General features: G+C 36.2%; 1 protein-coding gene across 5 annotated transcripts; it reads right to left on the reverse strand.

Moving 5' to 3' along the window:
* On the reverse strand, positions 1–24,658 carry LOC124433850 (protein polybromo-1-like). Of its 5 annotated transcripts, none has more exons than XM_046983652.1 (45): positions 24,204–24,658; positions 24,109–24,126; positions 23,129–23,419; positions 22,943–23,011; positions 22,743–22,841; positions 22,248–22,336; positions 21,751–21,878; positions 20,497–20,608; positions 20,326–20,395; positions 20,116–20,214; positions 19,421–19,516; positions 19,160–19,327; positions 18,340–18,393; positions 18,189–18,266; positions 16,948–17,037; positions 16,753–16,816; positions 16,408–16,583; positions 16,206–16,259; positions 15,341–15,508; positions 14,800–14,851; positions 14,547–14,632; positions 14,338–14,414; positions 14,077–14,119; positions 13,916–13,999; positions 12,705–12,905; positions 11,442–11,524; positions 11,308–11,362; positions 10,418–10,489; positions 10,159–10,260; positions 9,674–9,910; positions 9,316–9,397; positions 8,856–8,931; positions 8,587–8,759; positions 7,800–7,897; positions 7,615–7,686; positions 7,307–7,405; positions 6,557–6,682; positions 3,452–3,674; positions 3,130–3,187; positions 2,914–3,006; positions 2,520–2,755; positions 1,520–1,618; positions 1,196–1,422; positions 993–1,060; positions 1–289 (listed from the first exon to the last, which is right to left on the reverse strand). In XM_046983652.1, the coding sequence occupies exons 1-45, from the start codon at positions 24,333–24,335 to the stop codon at positions 61–63; spliced, it is 5,106 nt and encodes a 1,701-aa protein (XP_046839608.1). In that variant the 5' UTR covers positions 24,336–24,658; the 3' UTR covers positions 1–60. The 5 variants fall into 5 exon arrangements, with proteins under 5 accessions (XP_046839608.1, XP_046839606.1, XP_046839607.1 ...); XM_046983650.1 differs by having other exon boundaries at positions 1,490–1,618; XM_046983651.1 differs by lacking the exon at positions 24,109–24,126 and having other exon boundaries at positions 1,490–1,618; positions 24,204–24,657.
* Positions 24,659–25,044: the final 386 nt, after the last annotated feature.

The following is a 25,044-nucleotide window of genomic DNA, read 5'->3' on the forward strand; positions in this document are numbered from 1 at the left end:
TGGTTTTTCAACAATCTATAATACAAAAAACCAAACTAGCATATTCACTGAAATGCCTACTTAGACAGCCGTATTTTGCGAAAATTTAGCTAGTTTTAGCGTGTCGTTCAACATGTGCTTACGGAGGGCCCACAGGGCATCCACAGTGGATGAATGTGGATAGTAAGCAGATCCCAGCCATTGAGCTGGCAGTTGCGATTGTTGTTGGGGAGTAAGCCTGGATACATCGGGTTTGTTCGGGTTCCAGTTGCTCAAATGTGGCGTTCCATCACGCAGACCTTCAATATATCTAAGGCAAACAACAGTAATACATCAGTAACTATTTAATGAGGATAGGGTAGGCAAAGTTAACAACTAGGTGACGAGAGATGCACACACGTCATCGCAGCAGGCAGCCAAAGGGGTATATGAGGAGTAAAGAGATGCACACACGTCATCGCAGCAGGCAGCCAAAGGGGTATATGAGGAGTAAAGAGATGCATACACGTCAGCGCAGCAGGCAGCCAAAGGGGTATATGAGGAGTAAAGAGATGCATACACGTCAGCGCAGCAGGCAGCCAAAGGGGTATATGAGGAGTAAGCTCAAGAGTCAATAAGAACCATTTGTAACGCGATGGTAAGAGCTTATAAAAGTAAGCAGAAAAGCAAAATTGAGTGAAGTGAAAAATGTTTTTGCTATTGTTGTTGTCGACTGTTTATTTATGTCGATCGTTATTTCCACCATATCGGTGTGTTAGTCGAGAGGGGATGGTCAGCTTAGGATGTCAGGTACATGAATCCTAATCTCGACCCAAGGAACAGTTTTGGTGCCCAGGCCACCCCTTACTCATACCAGCTAACACCTAAACATCAAAATGGTAAGTGGAGTGAACTAGGTGTTAAAAACTTACTATGCAAACAATTAAGGGCAAACGAAAGGACAAAACAACGCTAGTCATGCAACATCCAGTAAAAGTTATGGAGATCAATGATTCAGTGACGTATTGAGCTACCTGAGATATGCATCAGAATGACGAAGCTTTTGCTGTCGAGGTGGAGGATTATGAAACAATGGGGCCATCTAAAATGAAGCATATTGTCAGATGAGTACCGGGAAACAAACGAAAACAAAGTAAAACGTTCGGTTACATCTTATAGGAATGATAAGATACACTAGAACACATTTATATCATGCTTTATCCATACATATCCTTACTTGTTCCTCTGTCGTTTGCGTATCTAAAGGTTGCGATTTCTGCATTGAAAATGATGAATTCTGTGCGGGAACTTGAGTTCTTTGTTGTGACAATTGAATTTGTTGTGGAGACAGAGTCGACGGGATATTTGAGGTGAAAGGCGTCAATAAGGGATCTTGTTGCTGATATACTTGTGGATATGGTTGTATCGTGTTCACGAACTGTTGTTGAATCATACTTGTTGAAGCTAAAGAATTTTTTAAATTAAGAGCATGTCTCAAAAAGCAATTGATCCTACACTTTGGCATTTATACCCAATGAAGACATCTGTGCAAATTGATTACCATGAGCCGCACCGCTGATCATAGCCGTGGGTCTGATGGGAATGTTTTGAGGTGTTCCCAATTGACTTTCTTGACCGGAATTGGATACATTCATCATATCTGTCAAATATAACAACGCCATAGGTTGAAGTATGATGACGTCATCACAATGACTATTAGACACAAGACGGACGCCCTTAAGTGCGGCAGACAAAGGCTACATGCAATCGCTCTCAACATGTTGACTCAACATACGCTCTTCATGAAGATTCGACATGTTCAGAGCAGTTGCACACAATGTTGAGAAGAGTTGAGTGGTATTGAGCGGTATTGAGAAAAGATTGAACTTACTCAAACTTTCCACTCAACAGTGCTCTACATTGAAGATTCGACATGTTCAGAGCAGTTGCAAACAACATTGAGAAGAGTTGAGTGGCATTAAGCGGTGTTGAGAAAAGATTGAACTTGCTCAAACTTTCCACTCAACAGCGCTCTACATTGAAGATTCGACATGTTCAGAGCAGTTGCACACAATGTTGAGAAGAGTTGAGTGGTATTGAGCGGTGTTGAGAAAAGATTGAACTAACTCAAACTTTCCACTCAACAGCGCTCTACATTGAAGATTCGACATGTTCAGAGCAGTTGCACACAACGTTGAGAAGAGTTGAGTGGTAATGAGCGGTATTGAGAAAAGATTGAACTTGCTCAAACTTTCCACTCAACAGCGCTCAGCAATTTCGTGATCACCAAAGCGTAACTCAACATTGCTCAACGCGTTTGAACACCACACACAAAAATGTTGAGCGAAAGCATGCGCACTCTGCAACGTGTATTGTAATAATTTATCCGGTCGCTGAACCCTATATGTAGCTGTATAGACGCAGTTGCTATGCGTCGTGGAATATTTTATTCAATGATCCTATGTGTTATCACTTTAAGGTCCAACATGTAACTAAACTAACGCAAAACAATGTTGAGTCAACATGTTGGGATCGAGTAAGAATGTTTTTTTTTTGCTTACTTTGTGGGATAACAGGTGCTGGCATTCTCAAAACGTTGGCAAATTGTTGATCTAATAATACTGGGCTCATACCAACTACACCAGTCGCCATAACTTGACTGGGCGTTGGTGAGGGTACGACACCAATAAAAGCTTGCTGGTTGGTAGCAGCGGTTACCACATTCTGATTTTTCGATACGGGTTCAGGAGGGAGATGTTCGGGCTGTACGGCAGCCTGATTTCTTGGAAAGTAATTCCTAGAAAAATGTGAAATCGAACATTCATTCGACGTTAAACAAGGAAATACAAAGATAAATCATTTAGCAAATCATTTCATTTTAAAAACGGCGAGGATTGTCACCAATAAATATAATAGACAACATGGAAGATCCGAATGCATCGAAAATTGACTTACTTGCTACGTTCGTGGAGTTCCACGCGCCTCGGGGGAGCTTTCAAATGTACTTCACGACAATGTCTTATGAGTTTCGTCAAAGTGTTGAACGGTCTACATCAACACAGCATCAACAACAAAAAACACCATTTGGCAAAGTTATCACAATTGCTGGTCAAAAATTTACACATAATAAGATGGAAGATGACAATCAAGAAAAATGCAAAAAGAACATACCTCATTCCTCTCTTCACATTTTCACAGCCACGCCATTTACACGGACATGTGCCATCTTCTATAAAAGTACAAACATGTATCCTTGATTGATCCCCATCCATCCCAACTCGTTCCCTTCCTCACAATGCAAACTACAATGACAAACCCCATGTTTAAAAAAATGTAAACAGTTATCCCTATTTATTCCTACCTACCACACCTCATTTACACCTGTTTCATCCAACTCGTTTAAATTGTTTTAGACGTAGACTTTCTGTATAACATGACTTCTATTCTACTACCCCCTAATGTATCCTATTATCCTCGACGATTCTTCACTCACCCAACTTGACTAAATGACCTCCGCTTTCCAGGAGATGTATCATTAGCTCGTTAAGATCTTCATATTGATAATCACATCCTTCCCAGAGACATTCGTACACCATTACGGGATAGATGGACGCGGCAGGTGAAGAAGTAGTGATGGAAGACTGAGATCGAGTTATAGAGTTGTTGATACTACGCGATTCCCATTCTTCTTTCTTCATGGGGCTAAGGTTCTTCCACTTGGATGAAATGTTAAAAATGAAATTCATGGGGCTAAGGTTCTTCCACTTGGATTAAATGTTAAAAATGAAATTCATGGGGCTAAGGTTCTTCCACTTGGATTAAATGTTAAAAATGAAATTCATAGGGCTAAGGTTTTTCCACTTGGATGAAATGTTAAAAATGAAAATCGGTTGTGGCGTGTTTAATGCAAGTTCCAATAAGTTTTTTTCAGTTATCAATAAATTAATGGATTTGTTAAGGTTAGCCGAAGGGTTAGGGGTTTAGCTCGAGTTCATTATGTCCTCAAAATCCAACAATCTTTATAATTATTCGGATTTATATATAATTATACAAAAACTTTATTGGTTTACAGCATTCGGATCAGCTGCTCAAAAAAATGTCTTGTGATACACTATAAAAAATCGGTTTCGGGTTGGTCTTATTGAGGTCATAGTATTTTCTCTCCCCATGTAATCAACTACACAATAGTAGCTTTAAACACAATATCATTATGTACTCTACCTCCGTCTCAACAAGTCTACTGATATCGCTCTCCCCATGTAATCAACTACACAATAGTAGCTTCAACACAATATCATTATGTACCCTACCTCCGTCCTAACAAGTCCACTGATATCGCTCTCCCCATGTAATCAACACATAATAGTAGCTTCAACACAATATCATTATATACCCTACCTCCGTCCCAACAAGTCCACTGATATCTCTCTCCCCATGTAATCAACACATAATAGTAGCTTCAACACAATATCATTATATATCCTACCTCAGTCCCAACAAGTCCACTGATATCTCTCTCCCCATGTAATCAACACATAATAGTAGCTTCAACACAATATCATTATATACCCTACCTCAGTCCCAACAAGTCCACTGATATCTCTCTCTCCATGTAATCAACACACAATAGTAGCTTCAACACAATATCATTATGTACCCTACCTCCGTCCCAACAAGTCTACTGATATCGCTCTCCCAAGTAATCAACACATAATAGTAGCTTCAACACAATATCATTATATACCCTACCTCCGTCCCAATAAGTCTACTGATATCGCTCTCCCCATGTAATCAACACATAATAGTAGCTTCAACACAATATCATTATGTACCCTACCTCCGTCCCAACAAGTCCACTGATATCGTTCTCCCCATGTAATCAACACACAATAGTAGCTTCAACACAATATCATTATGTACCCTACCTCCGTCCCAATAAGTCTACTGATATCGCTCTCCCCATGTAATCAACACATAATAGTAGCTTCAACACAATATCATTATGTACCCTACCTCCGTCCCAACAAGTCTACTGATATCGTTCTCCCCAAGTAATCAACACATAATAGTAGCTTCAACACAATATCATTATGTACCCTACCTCCGTCCCAACAAGTCTACTGATATCGCTCTCCCCAAGTAATCAACACATAATAGTAGCTTCAACACAATATCATTATGTACCCTACCTCCGTCCAAACAAGTCTACTGATATCGTTCTCCCCAAGTAATCAACACATAATAGTAGCTTCAACACAATATCATTGTGTACCCTACCTCCGTCCCAACAAGTCCACTGATATCTCTCTCCCCATGTAATCAACACACAATAGTAGCTTCAACACAATATCATTATGTACCCTACCTCCGTCCCAACAAGTCTACTGATATCGCTCTCCCCAAGTAATCAACACATAATAGTAGCTTCAACACAATATCATTATGTACCCTACCTCCGTCCCAACAAGTCTACTGATATCGTTCTCCCCAAGTAATCAACACATAATAGTAGCTTCAACACAATATCATTATGTACCCTACCTCCGTCCCAACAAGTCCACTGATATCGCTCTCCCCATGTAATCAACACATAATAGTAGCTTCAACACAATATCGTTGTGTACCCTACCTCCGTCCCAACAAGTCCACTGATATCTCTCTCCCCATGTAATCAACACACAATAGTAGCTTCAACACAATATCATTATGTACCCTACCTCCGTCCCAACAAGTCTACTGATATCGCTCTCCCCAAGTAATCAACACATAATAGTAGCTTCAACACAATATCATTATGTACCCTACCTCCGTCCCAACAAGTCTACTGATATCGTTCTCCCCAAGTAATCAACACATAATAGTAGCTTCAACACAATATCATTATGTACCCTACCTCCGTCCCAACAAGTCCACTGATATCGCTCTCCCATGTAATCAACACATAATAGTAGCTTCAACACAATATCGTTGTGTACCCTACCTCCGTCCCAACAAGTCCACTGATATCTCTCTCCCATGTAATCAACACACAATAGTAGCTTCAACACAATATCATTATGTACCCTACCTCCGTCCCAACAAGTCTACTGATATTGCTCTCCCCAAGTAATCAACACATAATAGTAGCTTCAACACAATATCATTATATACCCTACCTCCGTCCCAACAAGTCTACTGATATCGTTCTCCCCAAGTAATCAACACATAATAGTAGCTTCAACACAATATCATTATGTACCCTACCTCCGTCCCAACAAGTCCACTGATATCTCTCTCCCCATGTAATCAACACACAATAGTAGCTTCAACACAATATCATTATGTACCCTACCTCCGTCCCAACAAGTCTACTGATATCGCTCTCCCCATGTAATCAACACACAATAGTAGCTTCAACACAATATCATTATATACCCTACCTCCGTCCCAACAAGTCTACTGATATCGTTCTCCCCAAGTAATCAACACATAATAGTAGCTTCAACACAATATCATTATATACCCTACCTCCGTCCCAAAAAGTCTACTGATATCGCTCTCCCCATGTAATCAACACATAATAATAGTAGCTTCAACGCAATATCATTATATACCCTACCTCTGTTCCAACGAGTCTACTGATATCTCCGAAGCCGTAATCAGGGTATTGCTTTCTTAAGGCTCCACGTCTTTCCGCAGAGTACAAAAGAAATCCAGATTGAGCCCGCGATCGTTTCTTTGCCGACTGAAAGATGTAAAGAAAAACAATTGTTTCTCACAGATTATGTAAAATTGTTTTGTGATTGTTATAACATAGCACGAGACGACACACTCCAATTCTAAATGCCAAAACCATTCGATATCAATAAATGCACAAGTTCTGTAATGATATTTCAAAAAATAAATGTTTGAGAGTCCAAGTGAATGAATAAAAAACGAAAAAGGCTTGCCTACGAGTTCATGTTCATCTAAGTCTTTATCCAAAGAAATCCATACATAATCTTATATTTAGTAAAATTATATTATAATACAGTATTTCTAAATACTGTACGGTACGCTGATTGGCCAAAACCTCATTCGCTAACATAACGCTTTGTAAAATAACAACAATCAAACGCGTGACCTGATTGGTCAATAAGCGAATTTGCATTAGCCTGTGCAAACCGATCTGAGCTCAATCCAATCATCAATACATACAGTTTCACATTATTGTTATTTCTAAAAGGTAAAACATCAAAGTTTCCTCTCGCTCTCGAAGTTTCAAAGTATGGAGAAATTCATTTATCAATATTGTTGAGCCCAATGTTTTTCCGTGCGTACAAAGTTATATAGAACTAGTAATGTGAAAACGACGGATTTTGTAACAAACCTTTCCGCTTTCTGAATCATCAGCAGACAAAGATGGAGAAACAATACGATCTCCACGATTTAAATCACTCAAATTTTTAACAAGTAAGGGCGAAGGTCTCTGATGGAAAATAAATATTTCATTTCATTTACATAAATCATGTAAATAATCACGTGACATACACTTTAAGCACGTGATAGAACGTGAGCAATGGTCACATGACAAACAGACGTAGACCACTTACACTCAAAACAAATAGCACTAAGAAAGTAATCACGTGACTTAAAGCACGCGACTCATGTGTACATGACATAATATGTAAAATTTACCTTATTAGGATTCAAGTGTTCTTCAAAGAAATAGAATTCTTCCTCGTAAACATTTGTTGATAAAGTCGGTCTCTATAAACACAAATTTCCTTCGTGGTGACGTCATTCACGTAAAAATACTTTAGCAAAAACATTGACAGTTTTGTACCACAGGCGCACTAGTTGATACATATCACTCGAAGTACCTTTAGGCCCTTCAATTTCCTATAATGTCCCCCGTCGTCCTCATCATATCTGGACTCGCAAAGAAAAACGTCCTCTTCAGGAACATCAGTTGCTCGATCTTTATGAATGGAAACATACGATCAATGGTCATTTCATCATTTAGAAAGCAAAATGTCATTCGTGCTAAAAGTCGTAAACATTTGCTTTAAAACTTTCTTCCAACGATAGTGTTCATTGAAAGTATTTTTAATGTTTCCATCTGACATATTGTGTAGTACTTACATCTGAAATTTTGTGTAGTACTTACATCTGACATATTGTGTAGTACTTACATCTGACATATTGTGTAGTACTTACATCTGACATTTTGTGTAGTACTTACATCTGACATATTGTGTAGTACTTACATCTGACATTTTGTGTAGTACTTACATCTGACATATTGTGTAGTACTTACATCTGACATATTGTGTAGTACTTACATCTGACATATTGTGTAGTACTTACATCTGACATATTGTGTAGTACTTACATTTGACATATTGTGTAGTACTTACATCTGACATATTGTGTAGTACTTACATTTGACATATTGTGTAGTACTTACATCTGACAAATTGTGTAATACTTACATCTGACATTTTGTGTAGTACTTACATCTGACATTTTGTGTAGTACTTACATCTGACATTTTGTGTAGTACTTACATCTGACATATTGTGTAGTACTTACATCTGACATTTTGTGTAGTACTTACATCTGACATTTTGTGTAGTACTTACATCTGACATTTTGTGTAATACTTACATCTGACATATTCCCTGATTGGCAACACGAAGCATTTTCCCTCAATATCACACATTCTGTGTACTTCTTCCATGGCAATGTGAAACACTTCCTTGTCATAAAACATGTGCGTGGGTAGATGCTGGGTATCATCTGGAGGGATGAACGACGACCCACAGAAATATGTCACTCCCCTAGAAGGTGGTTTTGTCATTATAAGTATGACACTTCTTGCTATATTAACAAATAGAACATCAAACAAAACTGTCATTTGAAAACTTTTAACTTACGTTCTGTCTGTCCAGATTTTGTCTATTCTCGCTATGATGGAATAACCCTCATCACACAGACAGAATACAGTGTCGCCTAAGGATGTAGATGGTTAAAGTGGGTATAAAGTATCACCTAGGGATGTAGATGGTTAAAGTGGGTATAAAGTATCACTTGGGGATATAGATGGTTAAAGTGGGTATAAAGTATCACCTAGGGATGTAGATAGCTAAAGTGGGTATAAAGTATCACCTAGGGATGTAAATGGTTAAAGTGGGTATAAAGTATCACCTAGGGATTTAAATGGTTAAAGTGGGTATAAAGTATTGAAAGATGTTGAACATTTTAAGGCAAATAATACTTATACACAATAATTTAAAAGATCACGATTTTGCACGGGTAACACAAAAGTTGAACATATAACTTTCCACTGACAGTAAGGTGAACTTATATTCTATATAGTGCAAAGTTTATGCATACCAAGTTTGTAGCACCCAGTCTCCGTGATAAATTGCTCAAAATGAACTGCATTTTCGTTGTTGGGTACGTCAACAGGTATATTCTAAATAAAGTAGCAAATTTTCGTTACTTTGTTAGAAATCCAATTATTTTATACAAATAGTACTTTATGTTGCTTGCAGACTTTAGCTTCGTTTGAGTACAAATAAAATGAGTCTTGTACTTGTCTGGAATGACATAAAACATCAAAACTCTATGGCTATGAATGATTTGATATGAATGAAACATAGCGCTTTTCAGGTTCATTCCTTTAGTATTTTGATGTTCATTCCTTAAGTATTTTTGATGTTTGTTCTCTAAAAAATCTATCCCATCATACCTTTTTCTCGTCGACAACTTGCATTAATGACGTAATCAAATCTTCGTCATCGTTCTTCATTACAATACCAGGATCGATTGGATCAACAGGAGCTCGCGTGAGGAGCAACGGTTGATCACGAGGGACATATCTCATTGTATGGCCGTGCCCCCCCGGCCAAGACTTTATCTTCTTGAAGAGATGTAAACTCGAGTTATACGCACACTCACAAACGTAGACGTCGTCATCGTCGAAGTCCTGAATAGAAAGCAAACTATGACGTCATCCGAAAAGAGTAAACTATGACATCATCATAGAATAAGAATCGTAGATTTTTCGAACATTTCCATTTGGACCACTTTACACCAGAAAAACTAGTATTACCACAGAAAACCGGCATTTCCTTATGCTCAAAGGAAGATTAATTTAAATGTATTTCGTACGTGGACAAATTGATGTCATAAATTACAATTATTACATTACTATCACTACATTGCGATTCTTACATGTGGCCGACTTCGCGAATAATTCCTCACATACATCACATGACATTGGCTCAGAATCTTGTCCACTTGCACAGCGGATTTTCTATCACTTCGAAAGACTTCCTAAAATGCAACACAGATATATCTCAGAATACGACAAAAGAAATCCCACGTAGCATTTAGAAAATAACAAGAATCAACTATAAAAAACCCTCCGCCCAGAAAAAAGACAAAATCTTGACTTAAATGCATTGCAAAAAGAAAACAGAGTTAGAGTGACCTTTTCAATAAATTTTCGTCCTTTTTCATACATAGTTTGTTTAGGTCGATAAAACCATGTTCCATAGATCCACTGAAATAAATAAAAATTACACGGTGTTTTGAAATTGTCTACTTCTTACAGCTTTAACTCATCAAGACAAGAATAAAATGTGTAAGTGTCAAGATGTAAATAAGAAATGCTGTTGCTTGATGGACTGGGATACGTGAGGGTTTTCAGGAATGTATTATATAAGGATCCATGTTGATGGACTGGGATAGGTGAGGGTTTTCAAGAATGTATTATATAAGGATCCATGTTGATGGACTGGGATAGGTGAGGGTTTTCAATAATGTATTATATAAGGACCCATGTTGGTGGACTGGGATAGCTGAGGGTTTTGAAGAATGTATTATATAAGGACCCATGTTGGTGGACTGGGATAGCTGAGGGTTTTCAAGAATGTATTATATAAGGATCCATGTTGATGGACTGGGATAGGTGAGGGTTTTCAATAATGTATTATATAAGGACCCATGTTGGTGGACTGGGATAGCTGAGGGTTTTCAAGAATGTATTATATAAGAATCCATGTTGATGGACTGGGATAGGTGAGGGTTTTCAAGAATGTATTATATAAGGATCCATGTTGATGGACTGGGATAGCTGAGGGTTTTCAAGAATGTATTATATAAGGATCCATGTTGATGGACTGGGATAGGTGATGGTTTTCAAGAATGTATTATATAAGGATCCATGTTGATGGACTGGGATAGCTGAGGGTTTTCAAGAATGTATTATATAAGGATCCATGTTGATGGACTGGGATAGGTGAGGATTTTCGGGAATGTATGTATTACAGCAGATGACAATACACTTTTTTCATTTCATTGATCACAAAAGCCATTTACCTGTTGTTCTTGAACGTCTGACCAAATTTTTTCAACAGAAATTATGAAACGATCTCTGTTTACAAAGCAAAATCACGAAAACTTAGTTTTTCTCTTCAAGCATAAAAAGTTCAATCCCTATACTTTAGAATTACCCTGCAGCTTCCACATGAACAAAATCTCCAATTGTCACAACTATATCTTTCACATTCACTTCAGACAACGGCTTACAATCATCCTGTGTATGGAAAACTATGTTTTTAAATCAAAAAACCACAAGGCTTCATGAAAATATTGATGACAATAGAATGTATTGAACAAAATTCCTCTGTCAATGATATCAACGGGATAAATTATGTTGATCTTGCATTTCATTAATAATTTCTTACGTAGATATATTACAATAATCTTTTGTGAGGATTTGTCAAAAATTCTTCCGTGTAGATCAATCATAGCATTCTTCCATGTGGATTAATCATGGTTATCTCATATGTGGATTAATCATGGTTATCACACATGTGGATTAATCATGGTTATCACACATGTGGATTAATTATGGTTATCTCACATGTGGATTAATCATGGTTATCTCACATGTGGGTTAATCATGGTTATCTCACATGTGGATTAATCATGGTTATCTCACATGTGGATTAATCATGGTTATCTCATACGTGGATTAATTACGGTTATCTCACATGTGGATTAATCATGGTTATATCACAAGTGGATTAACTATGATTATCTCATATGTGGATTAATCATGGTTATCTCACATGTGGATTAATCATGGTTATCACACATGTGGATTAATCATGGTTATCTCACATGTGGATTAATCATGGTTATCTCACATGTAGATTAATCATGGTTATCTCACATGTGGATTAATCATGGTTATCTCATATGTGGATTAATCATGGTTATCACACATGTGGATTAATCATGGTTATCTCACATGTAGATTAATCATGGTTATCTCACATGCGGATTAATCATGGTTATCTCACATGTGGATTAATCATGGTTATATCACAAGTGGATTAACTATGATTATCTCATATGTGGATTAATCATGGTTATCTCATATGTGGATTAATCATGATTATCTCACACGTATGTTAAACATGGTGATTTTCCATGTGGATTAACATGCAGTGGCGTATCCATCCCGCAAATTAGGTCGTGCTATGTAAATTTCAGATCATTATCATTATTCATTTCTTTAGAAATCTATTGTTTTTTTACAGTGAGTGAACACAGAAAAATTTACATAGCACGAACAAATTTGCGTGATGGCTACGTCACTTCTAACATGTCATCTCACATGTAAATATATCAATATAATCATACACGTGAATCCATAATGATAATCCCGTATGTAGATGGAATCATAATGATCTCATGATACAGCAAACCTTCATTGTCTTTTCAGCATGTACATTCACTACATTGGATATTTCGCTTCTCATTTTTCGTTTCCTCTCCTCGTCAAGTTCGTGCTGAAGATGTCGTTTTGTTTGTGAGATAGCCGGTGACACGAAACGTTCGCCATCTTTGCATAATCGATCACGTTGTTGTACGTAAAACAACTGAAGTTCAACTGCATCGTCGTAAATCTACAAATGTCCGAGATGAAACATTTCATTTTCGACTTATAATCAAGAAATGATATCTACGGACAAAATAAGTTTTAAATTTATGATCAAATTTATGGCCGCATTGGTCACACTGTAACTTGATGCTGAAAAACTGTTTCAAAACATCACTTGAGAGAAATAAAAGTTAAAACTCAATCTTTAATCCACGTGCAAAATTAATTACATTAGCTAATAAGCTCAATTAAATGTATCTTCACTAAATTCACAAAATGTATCAGTTTGTTTCAAGACAATTTTCCACTTAGATATCACACACATAAACTCGCTAAACCTTTCGCATTTATGGCGCATAATCACAAGCCTTAATATACGCATAACTTGAAAATGATTTAATGTATTTTCACCCCAACCTCATCTCTATCCTCCATCGTCTATTCACACCCCATCCCTATCCTCCATCGTCTATTCACACCCCATCCCCTATCCTCCATCGTCTATTCACACCACATCCCCTATCCTCCATCGTGTATTCACACCCCATCCCCCATCGTGTATTCACTCCCCATCCCCATCGTCTATTCACACCATCCCCATCTTTATTTCATCTCATCCATCGATCATTATTCCACCATCTATCCATTCCATTATTCTTCCATCCCTCCATCTTTATTCATTCATCATTATCCCATCTCATCTTCCATTTTCCATCCCTATTCCATTCCATTTATCCTCCATTCATTCTCCATTCTTTCCACCATCTATCCTCCATCATCCCTATCCTCCATTGTTTCCACCCCATCCCCTATCCTCCATCGTGTATTCACACCCTATCCCCTATCCTCCATCGTCTATTCACACCCATCCCCTATCCTCCATCGTGTATTCACACCCCATCCCCTATCCTCCATTGTTTATTCACACCCCATTCCCTGTCCTTCGTCGTCTATTTTAGACTAGAGAAGGACAAAGATGGCGTAAACGCAACAAGAACGCTCACAGATAAACGATAGGTTCAGTCATTGACATACCTCAGAGTCAAAGCGATGTGTTCGTGCATTTTCAAAAAACGCGAATAAATCATCTTGAAATTTATCCAATCGTTTATAATAACGCTAAATTAATAGAAAAAAATACAAATCTTTTTAAAAATCACGCGAGACAAAGTGTTGTCTGTTGTAATAACTCATACCTTCTGAACAAGCTTTCCTATGGTAGACAGGGATAAAATAGCGCTAAACAGAAAATATTGAATATGACTTTCAGAGACACAAGTTTTGTAGTATGGTTTTAAAAACACTTTATACTTAAATGTTGGAGGTCGATACATGACAGTGAAAACAAGAATTTAAAATAGAATTAAAAATTCTTTTTGTATTCTGCACTTGGCTTCCAAGACAATAAATAACTTTTTTTTATAATTAGTAGTACGTTTTGCAACACTGAATCTTACCGTTTCTCTGGATGATCTTGTCGTTTGACTGTTGCCAACTTTATTAAAGAATCGCTATAGCAACGACCATCGTCATCCTATAGACAAAACAAGCAATGGACTCCTTACAAAGATAGCAAATAAGAATCACGATAGCATCGTCATCCTATACACATAACAATGGAAATCTTACAAAGATAGCAAGCGTGTTGGGAATCCTTAATTCATACCTTGTGATTTATCACAACGTTATAAACTTCTTCCAACATTTTCTGCACTATTTCTGTGACGTCAGGAACATTAAGCTCGTAGTCACCTGACATAACATGACGTATTAGTTGTTACATTCGCTTCAGAACATTTTAACATGAGGTATTCATCAAGTACATCAACAGCACGGAGAGACGTTTCATATAACGATAACAAATTACAGAAATTACAGAAAATAATGTTTTACAATGCAAAAATAATGAAACCCATTACCAACTAATTCAAGTTTTGTTGCAAACAGCTCTCTCAACAACACCAGCGAGTCCTAAAATGTAAAAACTAAAAATCGTAAAAACTCTGAATCTTGTTTGACAGATTGTTTCTTCTGGAGCAGGGAGAGAAAGCTAAAAAACACTGAAGACCTCTCTACATACAGGTTTTATCGCATACACACGTAGAGGTCAAAATTATAATGGGCATTTACAACAACTACATGAGATAGTAATATTTTATGGGCATTTATAAACAGATTTAAGTAAAACTTAACCTCCAAGTCTTCACGTATTTTTATACAGAGGTAATTAAACTATAGTGAACATCATACATTCATTTCTACCATGAATATAGTAGATTTAAGTAAAACTTAACCTCCAAGTCTTTACGTATTTTTATACAGAGGTAATTAAACTATAGTGAACATCATACATTCATTTGCACAATAAATAAAAAAGCTCCAAATACTTACCTATGACGTATTTATTGATTGTGTGGAGTTAAAAAAAGAACTAGAGCAAATGTAGAAACGTAAGCAAACCTTGTAGACTTGAGAATCGGGATCATTGTATTTGCAAGCGTTATCAAACATGAGTACAAAATCTTGGAAACATTCTTCGAGAGTGCCATATTGTTCTGCGTGAACTTTACTGGAGATTTTCATCATGTCTATTGGACGCTTGATCAGCGCGTAATAATCTGGATAATCCTGTCAAAACATCACAATCCAAATTACAGTCGTATTGCGTAATAATCTGGATAATCCTGTCAAAACATCACAATCCAAATTACAGTCGCATTGCGTAATAATCTGGATAATCCTGTCAAAACATCACAATCCAAATTACAGTCGCATTGCGTAATAATCTGGATAATCCTGTCAAAACATCACAATCCAAATTACAGTCGCATTCAAACAACAGTTTTCGTAGAGGTCATTCGCCGTAAACGGTGAAAATGTTACAACAATTTATTTAATCAGACAAACATTCAGAACAAAGACGTCTCATAATACAATAAGAATACAATCATTGGATTAACTTATACAAAAAGTCTTAAGAATTGTTGACCAGGGATATACCGGGCGGAAAGCGAATTTATAATATAAATATCAAAGCCCAGCAAAGTGCTTTAAAAGAGCCATTTAATGCATAAAAAGAAATACTTATTTAGAAGCGTAACTGTCTGATGATGTCTTGAGAGTCTAAATAAATATTTCTTTTTATGCATTAAATGGCTCTTTTAAAAGCACTTTGCTGGGCTTTGATATTTATAAAAAGTCTTAAGTTTGTGAATGGATGAAAGTCCGAACTCCGCAGCAACTTTCCATGTGATGCAATTGGAGATATCAGATGCAAACGATAAAAAAACTGCAATGAAAATATCAAAACAAACGTTTTACCAACCGCTTTTGGAGGAAGTTTTTGAAATATTCCACAAAGATAACGTCCGGTGCTGTCCTGTAGAAACATAAAACCAAGATCATGATTATAAAATTAAAAACGAACCTCACCAAAGTATTAACGACCATTTGAAGAACATGATCTTTGAGGTCGTCGTGTACACGCTGCAGTATGGCAAATTTTAAAACCATCAATGAAATCTTACTGTGTAATCTTTAACAGAATTATAAAGTTCTTTGCAAAGTTCCTTGACATCGGATGATGTAATGGCCTGTGGCACTTTGGGGGAATGGTAACGAGATTTAGTTGGAGTCGATTGTTTGGCAGCGGTACTAGATTGTTTTGCACTTGAGCTGAGTAAAGGTGAACTCTCCACTGAACCTGTAACATTGTAACAGATGGGAATGTTCGTTGTCGTTGATGAGAATGAAAATCTAGACCATGATTATTGACCAGTCACAATCGAGAATGACCATGATTGTTGACCAATCACAATCGAGAATTTATTCAGCCAAGAGGTAAGTAAAAAAATGCAATTCAGCAAACTTACTGAATGCTGGTCGTCCAAGCGATTTTCTTTTCTTTTTCAAAACTTTATCCAACGTTAAAGCATCCTGCAAAAGATAAAAAGATAAAAGTCTCTTATTGTTATACCGAACTTCCCATCATTTCAACGGATGTAATTAAGAAAATCATTTTCTCGAGGTGTTGATGTAAAAGAAAGAAGATGGTGGAGCTAGATTACCTGATGAACTTGCGATTTAACTTCATTGTAATGTTTAGCATTCTCGAACATTATTTCAAAATCCAATAGAAACTGATTTTCTGTTTGATACTAAATAAGCCAAAAATTAGCACTCAAATACACAGGAAATTATTAAAGAAATCACAATGAGTGCAGAGAAAGAAATAGTCAAAAAAAACTCGAGCTTTGCATTTACGTTGCTATTTCACACTATCCATGCAGAGGAAATTATTAAAGAAATCAAAATGAGTGCAGAGAAAGAAATAGTCAAAAAAACTCGAGCTTTGCATTTACGTTGCTATTTCACACTATCCATACACAGGAAATTATTAAAGAAATCACAATGAGTGCAAAGAAAGAAATAGTCAAAAAAAAACTCGAGCTTTGCATTTACGTTGCTATTTCACACTATCCATGCAGAGGAAATTATTAAAGAAATCAAAATGAGTGCAGAGAAAGAAATAGTCAAAAAAAAACTCGAGCTTCGCATTTACGTTGCTATTTCACACTATCCATACACAGGAAATTATTAAAGAAATCACAATGAGTGCAAAGAAAGAAATAGTCAAAAAAAAACTCGAGCTTCGCATTTACGTTGCTATTTCACACTATCCATACACAGGAAATTATTAAAGAAATCACAATGAGTGCAAAGAAAGAAATAGTCAAAAAAAACTCGAGCTTTGCATTTACGTTGCTATTTCACACTATCCATGCAGAGGAAATTATTAAAGAAATCACAATGAGTGCAGAGAAAGAAATAGTCAAAAAAAACTCGAGCTTTGCATTTACGTTGCTATTTCACACTATCCATACACAGGAAATTATTAAAGAAATCACAATGAGTGCAGAGAAAGAAATAGTCAAAAAAAACTCGAGCTTTGCATTTACGTTGCTATTTCACACTATCCATACACAGGAAATTATTAAAGAAATCAAAATGAGTGCAGAGAAAGAAATAGTCAAAAAAAACTCGAGCTTCGCATTTACGTTGCTATTTCACACTATCCTCGACCATCGTAGAGATCTTAATGCGTGATGTTTTGATAAAAAATAGCTGTCAAATTGTTCATATACCACACGGCTGTGAATTGGTAAAACTACAAATTCAAATCGTAACTCGAGACTTTTGTAAAAAGTAATTTAGATGTGGAGCTAGAGAAATGAATGACCAATTCCGACTAAAATTTGTTAACCATTTATGAGCATTGTCATATCATAAGTTTTATTTTCAAACCTACCTTTCCTTCGCGTACGTTTTTATCGATCATATGAAGGCATGTCGGCTCAGAGATTATTTTATAATAGTCAGGATACAACTAAACAAATAAAAGACGAACTACGGTGTAAGGAAAGTCAACATTCTGCTCACATACTGCTCGTTGAACTTACTTCTGCTGAAGGAAGATCTAAAAATAGTTCTGACAAAAATCTTCCAGAATCGTCCTAAGCAATTGAGACAAAAAATAATTTTAACTAATGTAATAATATCATACGGTTTTACTCGTCAGTTTTCAAATAACCCTCACTTCTTTGTCCTTCCCCAGTCCTTTTGCATTACTCGTCCTCGTCCCTTAAGTATAGCTCTAGTTTACCTGCGACCTAACGTAGTTCTCTTTCTCATTTAAACCCCAGTATTAACGCTCGCTCTCACCCGTAAACGCACTTTTCCTCTCCCACATTCCAGTCCCAGTCTCAGCTTTCATTTTTAATCTAGTCCGAAACTTAGTCCTCTTCACATTCCAGTCCCTGTCTCAGCTCTCACTTTTAATCTAGTCCTAACCTTAGTCCTCTTCACATTCTGGTCCGAGTCTTACCATTCTAGTCTCGGTCATACCTCTCTTCATCTCAATCTTCATTGCAGTCTCAATCCTAGACATCACCTTTGCCCTAGCATTGAATATAGTCCTTGCTTGGGTCATACCTCTCTTCCTCTCGACCTTGATTGTAGTCTCAGTCCTGGCCATCACCTTTGCACTAACATTGAATTTAGTCCTTGCTTGGGTCATACCTCTCTTCCTCTCAACCTTCATTGTAGTCTCAGTCCTGGATATCACCTTTGCACTAGCATTGAATCTAGTCCTTGTCTGGGTCATACTTCTCTTCCTCTCAACCTTCATTGTAGTCTCAGTCCTAGACATCACCCTTGCACAAGCATTCAATCTAGTCCTTGTCATTTTTCATCCTATTTTTATTCAAAGTTCATTCAAACCTGGTAATTAACAACCGCGTCATACATTTCCTTCATACGTTTTTTCAATAGATCCATCTCGGATTGTTTTTTACCAAATTTTCGTCCCTTCCCCCCGGGAGTATCCTTGGCAACGATTGCCTCATCGTCTTCGACGTTCATCGGGTCATTTCTCCGGGGAAGTTTTTCCTATAAACGGTCAACAATATACAACACTAAACATAACAATACACAATCATCATAAACACGTAAAAATTTTATGGTTGTTCAAGTAAAGCTTACTTTCATAGGCTTTATAAGAGGAATATCTTTTTCAATACACAATTTCTCAAACTCTGGTTTCTTTTTATTTAAAACATCCTGAAGCAAGACAGCATCCTACAGTATATAAAACAAAAACAGATAAATACAACTGCTTAATTATAATCGACTACTTTTTACAAGAAGATTTACTCGGGAAAAGAGCAAAATAAACCTCGCCAGAATGTCTAAACCACTGTTGAACAATACCAAAACTCCGCTTCACCTCTGCACTAACTATATTAGAAGAAGCCTGTGCACGATTGTAGTTCTTTTGGCGAGGCAGTGTGCAGGCAGACTAGAACAAAACTTTTCATTTCCAGGCGGCAAATTTCAGAGAAAAGACTTGAAAACAAACGTTTCTACATCATATTTCGTGGGTTGACTACTGGTATTGTCAACTTTACAGTATACATATGACAGTGTAATCTGCTTTATGTATTGCTTTCATACGCCAATATTCTAAAAAATCTACTCCATATTATGGAAATGCTATGTACAGTAATTTTGTAGAAAAACTTTCCTGGCAGCAGTGCTACTGGCGATACAGGACATTTTCAATCCTTGTGTACAACCATACCGTGATAACCAAATTCAATCATCTTTTTTGTAGGCATTTTCAATCTTACATCAAGTATAACAGAAAGAGAAGTACGAACTGCTGTCCGAGCACATACCTGATACAACATTGAATCCGTTTCGTTATAAGTCTTGGCATTTTCGAAACATTGTTGTATTTCCAAAACAAGATCGTTCAGGCTTTCATAATAATTGTTCTAGCAACAACGATAAAATATTTAGTTAAAACTCTCCATTATAGTGAACGTGATGACTAAAAGTTACATCACTGGAGGATCAGGCATCTTGTCAGTTGTTGTTCTGTTTACCTTAACGTTGGATCCAATTTTTAGTAACCCAATAGGATTTTTAATTATTTTATAATAATCTGGATATGCTCTAAAAATGAAAAAAGAAACGAGCTTATAGACACGTTGCCCATAGAAATGAAAATTGTAAAATGTTGATGAAGATGAAAGCATTGAACCATTAAAGCGAACCTTTTTGAAGGTAATCTCATGAAAGCTTCACTCAAAACACGGCCAGTGGTGTCAGCGTATGCACGAATGGAATTATAAAGCAAAAGAAACGGACCATCTTGTTCGTCATTGCCTTAAACAAGAAACATTATTTGATGAGTCGACCATGTCAAAGTTTCTGTATCCATAAGGAGGATTTTACTGTCCGTGAGATAAATTCCAAAAATAAAATTGAGCGTGAAAAATTGATTTATCAGTTCCATTGAACTAAAATACATGGAACGCTATCTGTAATAGAAAACCCTAATAATTTTTTGAACCCAAATCTTACACCCAGACACGCGTGTGTAATCAATCTATTTTCACTCCGCGAGAGATTTTCGAAATACTGCATACGCGAGTCTGGGTGTAAGATTGGCTTCAATTATTTGTTTCAGGTAGCGTTTCATGTATTTTAGTTCAATGATCACTCCAGGTAAACTATGACTGTGGACGTTTAGTGAATCAACCAGCAGTAACTTTGTGTAGACACAACGTCGTGTAACTACACATAGCTACACATAACAAACTTGACACAACGTCGTGTAACTACACATAACTACACATAACAAACTTGACACCTCGTGTAACTACACATAACAAACTTGACACAACGTCGTGTAACTACACATAACTACACATAACAAACTTGACACCTCGTGAAACTAAACATTACAAACTTGATACAACGTCGTGTAACTACACATAACTACACATAACAAACTTGACACCTCGTGTAACTAAACATTACAAACTTGATACAACGTCGTGTAACTACACATAACTACACATAACAAACTTGACACCTCGTGTAACTAAACATAACAAACTTTACACAACGTCGTGTAACTACACATAACTACACATAACAAACTTGACACCTCGTGTAACTAAACATAACAAACTTGACACCTCGTGTAACTAAACATAACAAACTTGATACCTCGTGTAACTAAACATAACAAACTTGACACCTCGTGTAACTAAACATAACAAACTTGACACCTCGTGTAACTAAACATAACAAACTTGACACAACGACGTGTAACTACACATAACAAACTTGACACCTCGTGTAACTAAACATTACAAACTTGACACCTTGTGTAACTAAACATAACAAACTTGATACCTCGTGTAATTAAACATTACAAACTTGACACAACGTGGGGTAACTACACATAACAAACTTGACACAAATTGTGAGTTTTATATTAAACTAAAGATTTTTCGTACCATCTTCTTTTTCATCTCCTTCTTCCATTAATTGAGTGGCATCATTTAATAATTCTTCATCCTCATCGTCCGACTCAGAAAGCAAAGCGCTGATGGTCGGACACATTTTCGTCGTCGACCTTTTCGATCTGAGTGAAGAAAAAAGGAAACAGGTCATCTTAAGGGTTTAAAAATACAGATGTGAACAAACCAGCAGAAAGCCAACATAGCAACAAAACATGGGAGGTTCTTTTTGCATGGATTCAGCTTTAATTGATTTAAAATAGGGAGTGTTCAAAAGACGGTGTAATGATTGGGCGGAAGGTGGACTAAAATGATTTTAGTAATCTGTGATTGTTACATTTCCTTTTATCTAAAATATCTGAATGTCATGAAAAAAAATACTTCAAATTATTTGTAAACAAGCAGCCCCTGAAAAACGCTAGTGTGATAGCACTCCCCTTTGATTATTTCTTAATGAAAAACGTGCTTAGCTATAGATAAGAAGAAATACAAACCTTAATCTTTTGCTAGATTTTGCACCAGATAGCATGTGCTCGATTTCCAATCTTTTTACAGCAACAATCTTTTTAATAGCAGTCGCATCCTGAATGATAACATGACCAACATTAAATTATTTCACCTTCACACATCGCCATGGTAATGAACAGCTTGAGCTTGTAAAAAATTATGTTATTAACCAAATAAATTTGTAAATACTTAAGTTATTAGCCTCATAAATAATTAATAAATAATAATTAATAAATAACTAATAATTAATAAGTTAACCTTATACACTTGTTAATAATTAAGTTATTAGCCTCATAAACTTGTTAATAATTAATAAACTAACCTTATAAACTTGTCAATAATTAATAAATTAACCTTATAAACTTGTTAATAATTAAGAAATTAACCTTATAAACTTGTTAATAATTAAGAAATTAACCTTATAAACTTGTTAATAATTAATAAATTAACCTTATAAGCTTGTTAATAATTAATAAATTAACCTTATAAACTTGTGATCCAGGCTCATTAAAAGCATGTGCATTTTTTGCAAGAAGATTCAAATCTTTTTCAAGGTCATCCAACGAGGTGTATCTATTATTCTGGATGAAACAACACCAAATAATTAGCATAAATCACTCATGATGAGACATCAATTCAACTTGCTACCCCTGGTGGATAACAATATCCCTTTACAACTTACTTTTATATTGGAATATATCATTTTAAGATCAATGGGCTCTTTGATAACCTTGAAATACTCTGGATATTGCTACATCAAAGAGATATTTATAAAACATGAATCCAAAGAGAAAGACAATGTAACTATGGGAAGTGAAACCCTACAATCATGGCAGGATAGCACCACAAATATGCAATTATTCCTTACTTGTCTAGGCGGTAGTTTTAGAAACAGTTCACAAATCATGCGACCATTGTTGTCCTTCATTTTAAGTACTACATCAAGCAGTTCCTGAAAAAGATGGCTGTTTGTCTCCTCAGCAACTGAGCCCCTGTCGCTTGCACTGTCATCTCCATCCAGTGACTTCTGAGCTTTTAATTCAGGCTTCTCCGCCTTCTCTTCTGTGTCCATAATGATTTCAGTTTTCTTTGACTGCAACTTTGCCATTTGCAGAAGTTGCTCCGTTGAAACTGAAATCTCGGAATTTTCCTTCGAGTTCTGAAATGATCACACGTAGTTTTATTTTATAAAAAATAAGATTGGGATTTCTTTACCAAGGACTGCAAGACAATCACAATTTTTTGAGCGTCAGTGTCCCTTACAGGAAAGCCATGTAGAAATTTAGCTTTTTGTTTGAACATTGATGGTAATGATATTTTAATTTTGTATCAACTTTTCAAATCAATAAAAAGGCCTTTTGCTATGACATGATGCTATTAAATGGGGAAAAAAACAAAAAATAACCAATATCAAGCAAGCAGTTTATAAGTGGATCATATAATGTAGGTGATAGCATAATTAATATGGAACACCCACAACTTTTAAAAGCTTCCAAAGCCACTACAATACAGGCAAATTAAAACTCTGCTGAATTATTCGGATATCAAATTTAATCTCGTCTGCATTTTTTTTAATAATAAATATCTCAACAGTTTGGTATCATCAAATTAGCAAAGCGACCAGCCACTTCAACTTTATTATTCACCCTCTTTTTTGGACATCAAATTTTGATTTCTCAATGTTTCATTGTGGAAAACAGTCACAAGGTAAAATATCAACAGAAAAATGGCAATCATGACATGAACACATTCTCAAGTAAACCACCAAAACTGACGTCACTCCTCTGACGTCACCCATGTTACATATGTAATTTTTAAATTGTTTTAATAAAAGACTATTAGACTTACATCCTGGCATTCAACAAACTACAAAAAATAAACACAAAATGTAATATTTTCACAAATATTCATATTTTGTAAAGTAAGCGTGATTATATGCATACCGTTTCATCAGTGGAAATATCTGTTTTAGCGTATTTCTCAAAAACAACTGGGTTTGTTGTGTCTTCATCAGCACCGTCGTCTCCTTGAAATGATTGCTCGTTCGTATCCGTTTCACGTCGTCGTTTCGACATTATTTAAAAATAAGTAAGATGCAACACTTCTTTGATAATTCTTTTGTTTAGTGTGGCAAAGACACGTTTATTTACAATGATAAAACGACAACAATTGTTATCAATCTTTGAATTTCGCAGCGTAATCCCGCGCGTAAGTGTACAGTGAATCCCGCACGAGTCCCGCGCGTAAGTATAAAGTACAAAAAACTGTGTACTTCATGTAGACGCATCTCTTACAATATTAAAAAACTAGGCACGCCATTGAATTCTAGAATGAATACAACTTATTAACTCACACACATAGAAAATTTCTAGAAACTCAATTATAAGCAAGTTTTAATCGCCATTAGATAAGATAAATTGTATTTTATCAATTTATTGATAAGTGGTAAAAACTAAGAGACAAGCTTTATGATTCTTGTTCGTTTTTGTGCAAATATTCTCTCCACCAGTGAATGTTTTTAATCAAATGAAAAATTTACGGATGCGATGAAAATTTACAGATTTGTGTAAAGGCACTTAATATCTTCGTAAAGTATCTAGCGTGGTATGAAGCGTGGTAAAGTCTTTAAATATCTTCCTACGAACGCACTATATACCTTTTTTATTTATTGCTTTGATTTAATTTTGCCAAAGCCTTCTACATGGAAACACCCAACGACATCTCATCAGTGGCGTGCGGTCATGCAAGCGTAGGCAAGCGCCGCTTGCCTAAGCATTTTACCGA

The sequence above is a fragment of the Xenia sp. Carnegie-2017 genome, unplaced genomic scaffold (genome assembly GCF_021976095.1).
Source record: "Xenia sp. Carnegie-2017 unplaced genomic scaffold, XeniaSp_v1 HiC_scaffold_14, whole genome shotgun sequence".
Taxonomy (NCBI): domain Eukaryota; kingdom Metazoa; phylum Cnidaria; class Anthozoa; order Malacalcyonacea; family Xeniidae; genus Xenia; species Xenia sp. Carnegie-2017.

Excerpts from the sequence above, each read along its gene's own strand:
- LOC124433850 (XM_046983650.1), bottom strand. The coding sequence starts at position 24,335 with ATGTCGAAACGACGACGTGAAACGGATACGAACGAGCAATCATTTCAA. Across the intron at positions 9,398-9,673 it reads AAGTTGTCGACGAGAAAAAG|AATATACCTGTTGACGTACC; the intron begins GTATGATGGGAT and ends TACTTTATTTAG. Across the intron at positions 1,423-1,489 it reads TGCACAGATGTCTTCATTGG|CTTCAACAAGTATGATTCAA; the intron begins GTATAAATGCCA and ends AAAATTCTTTAG.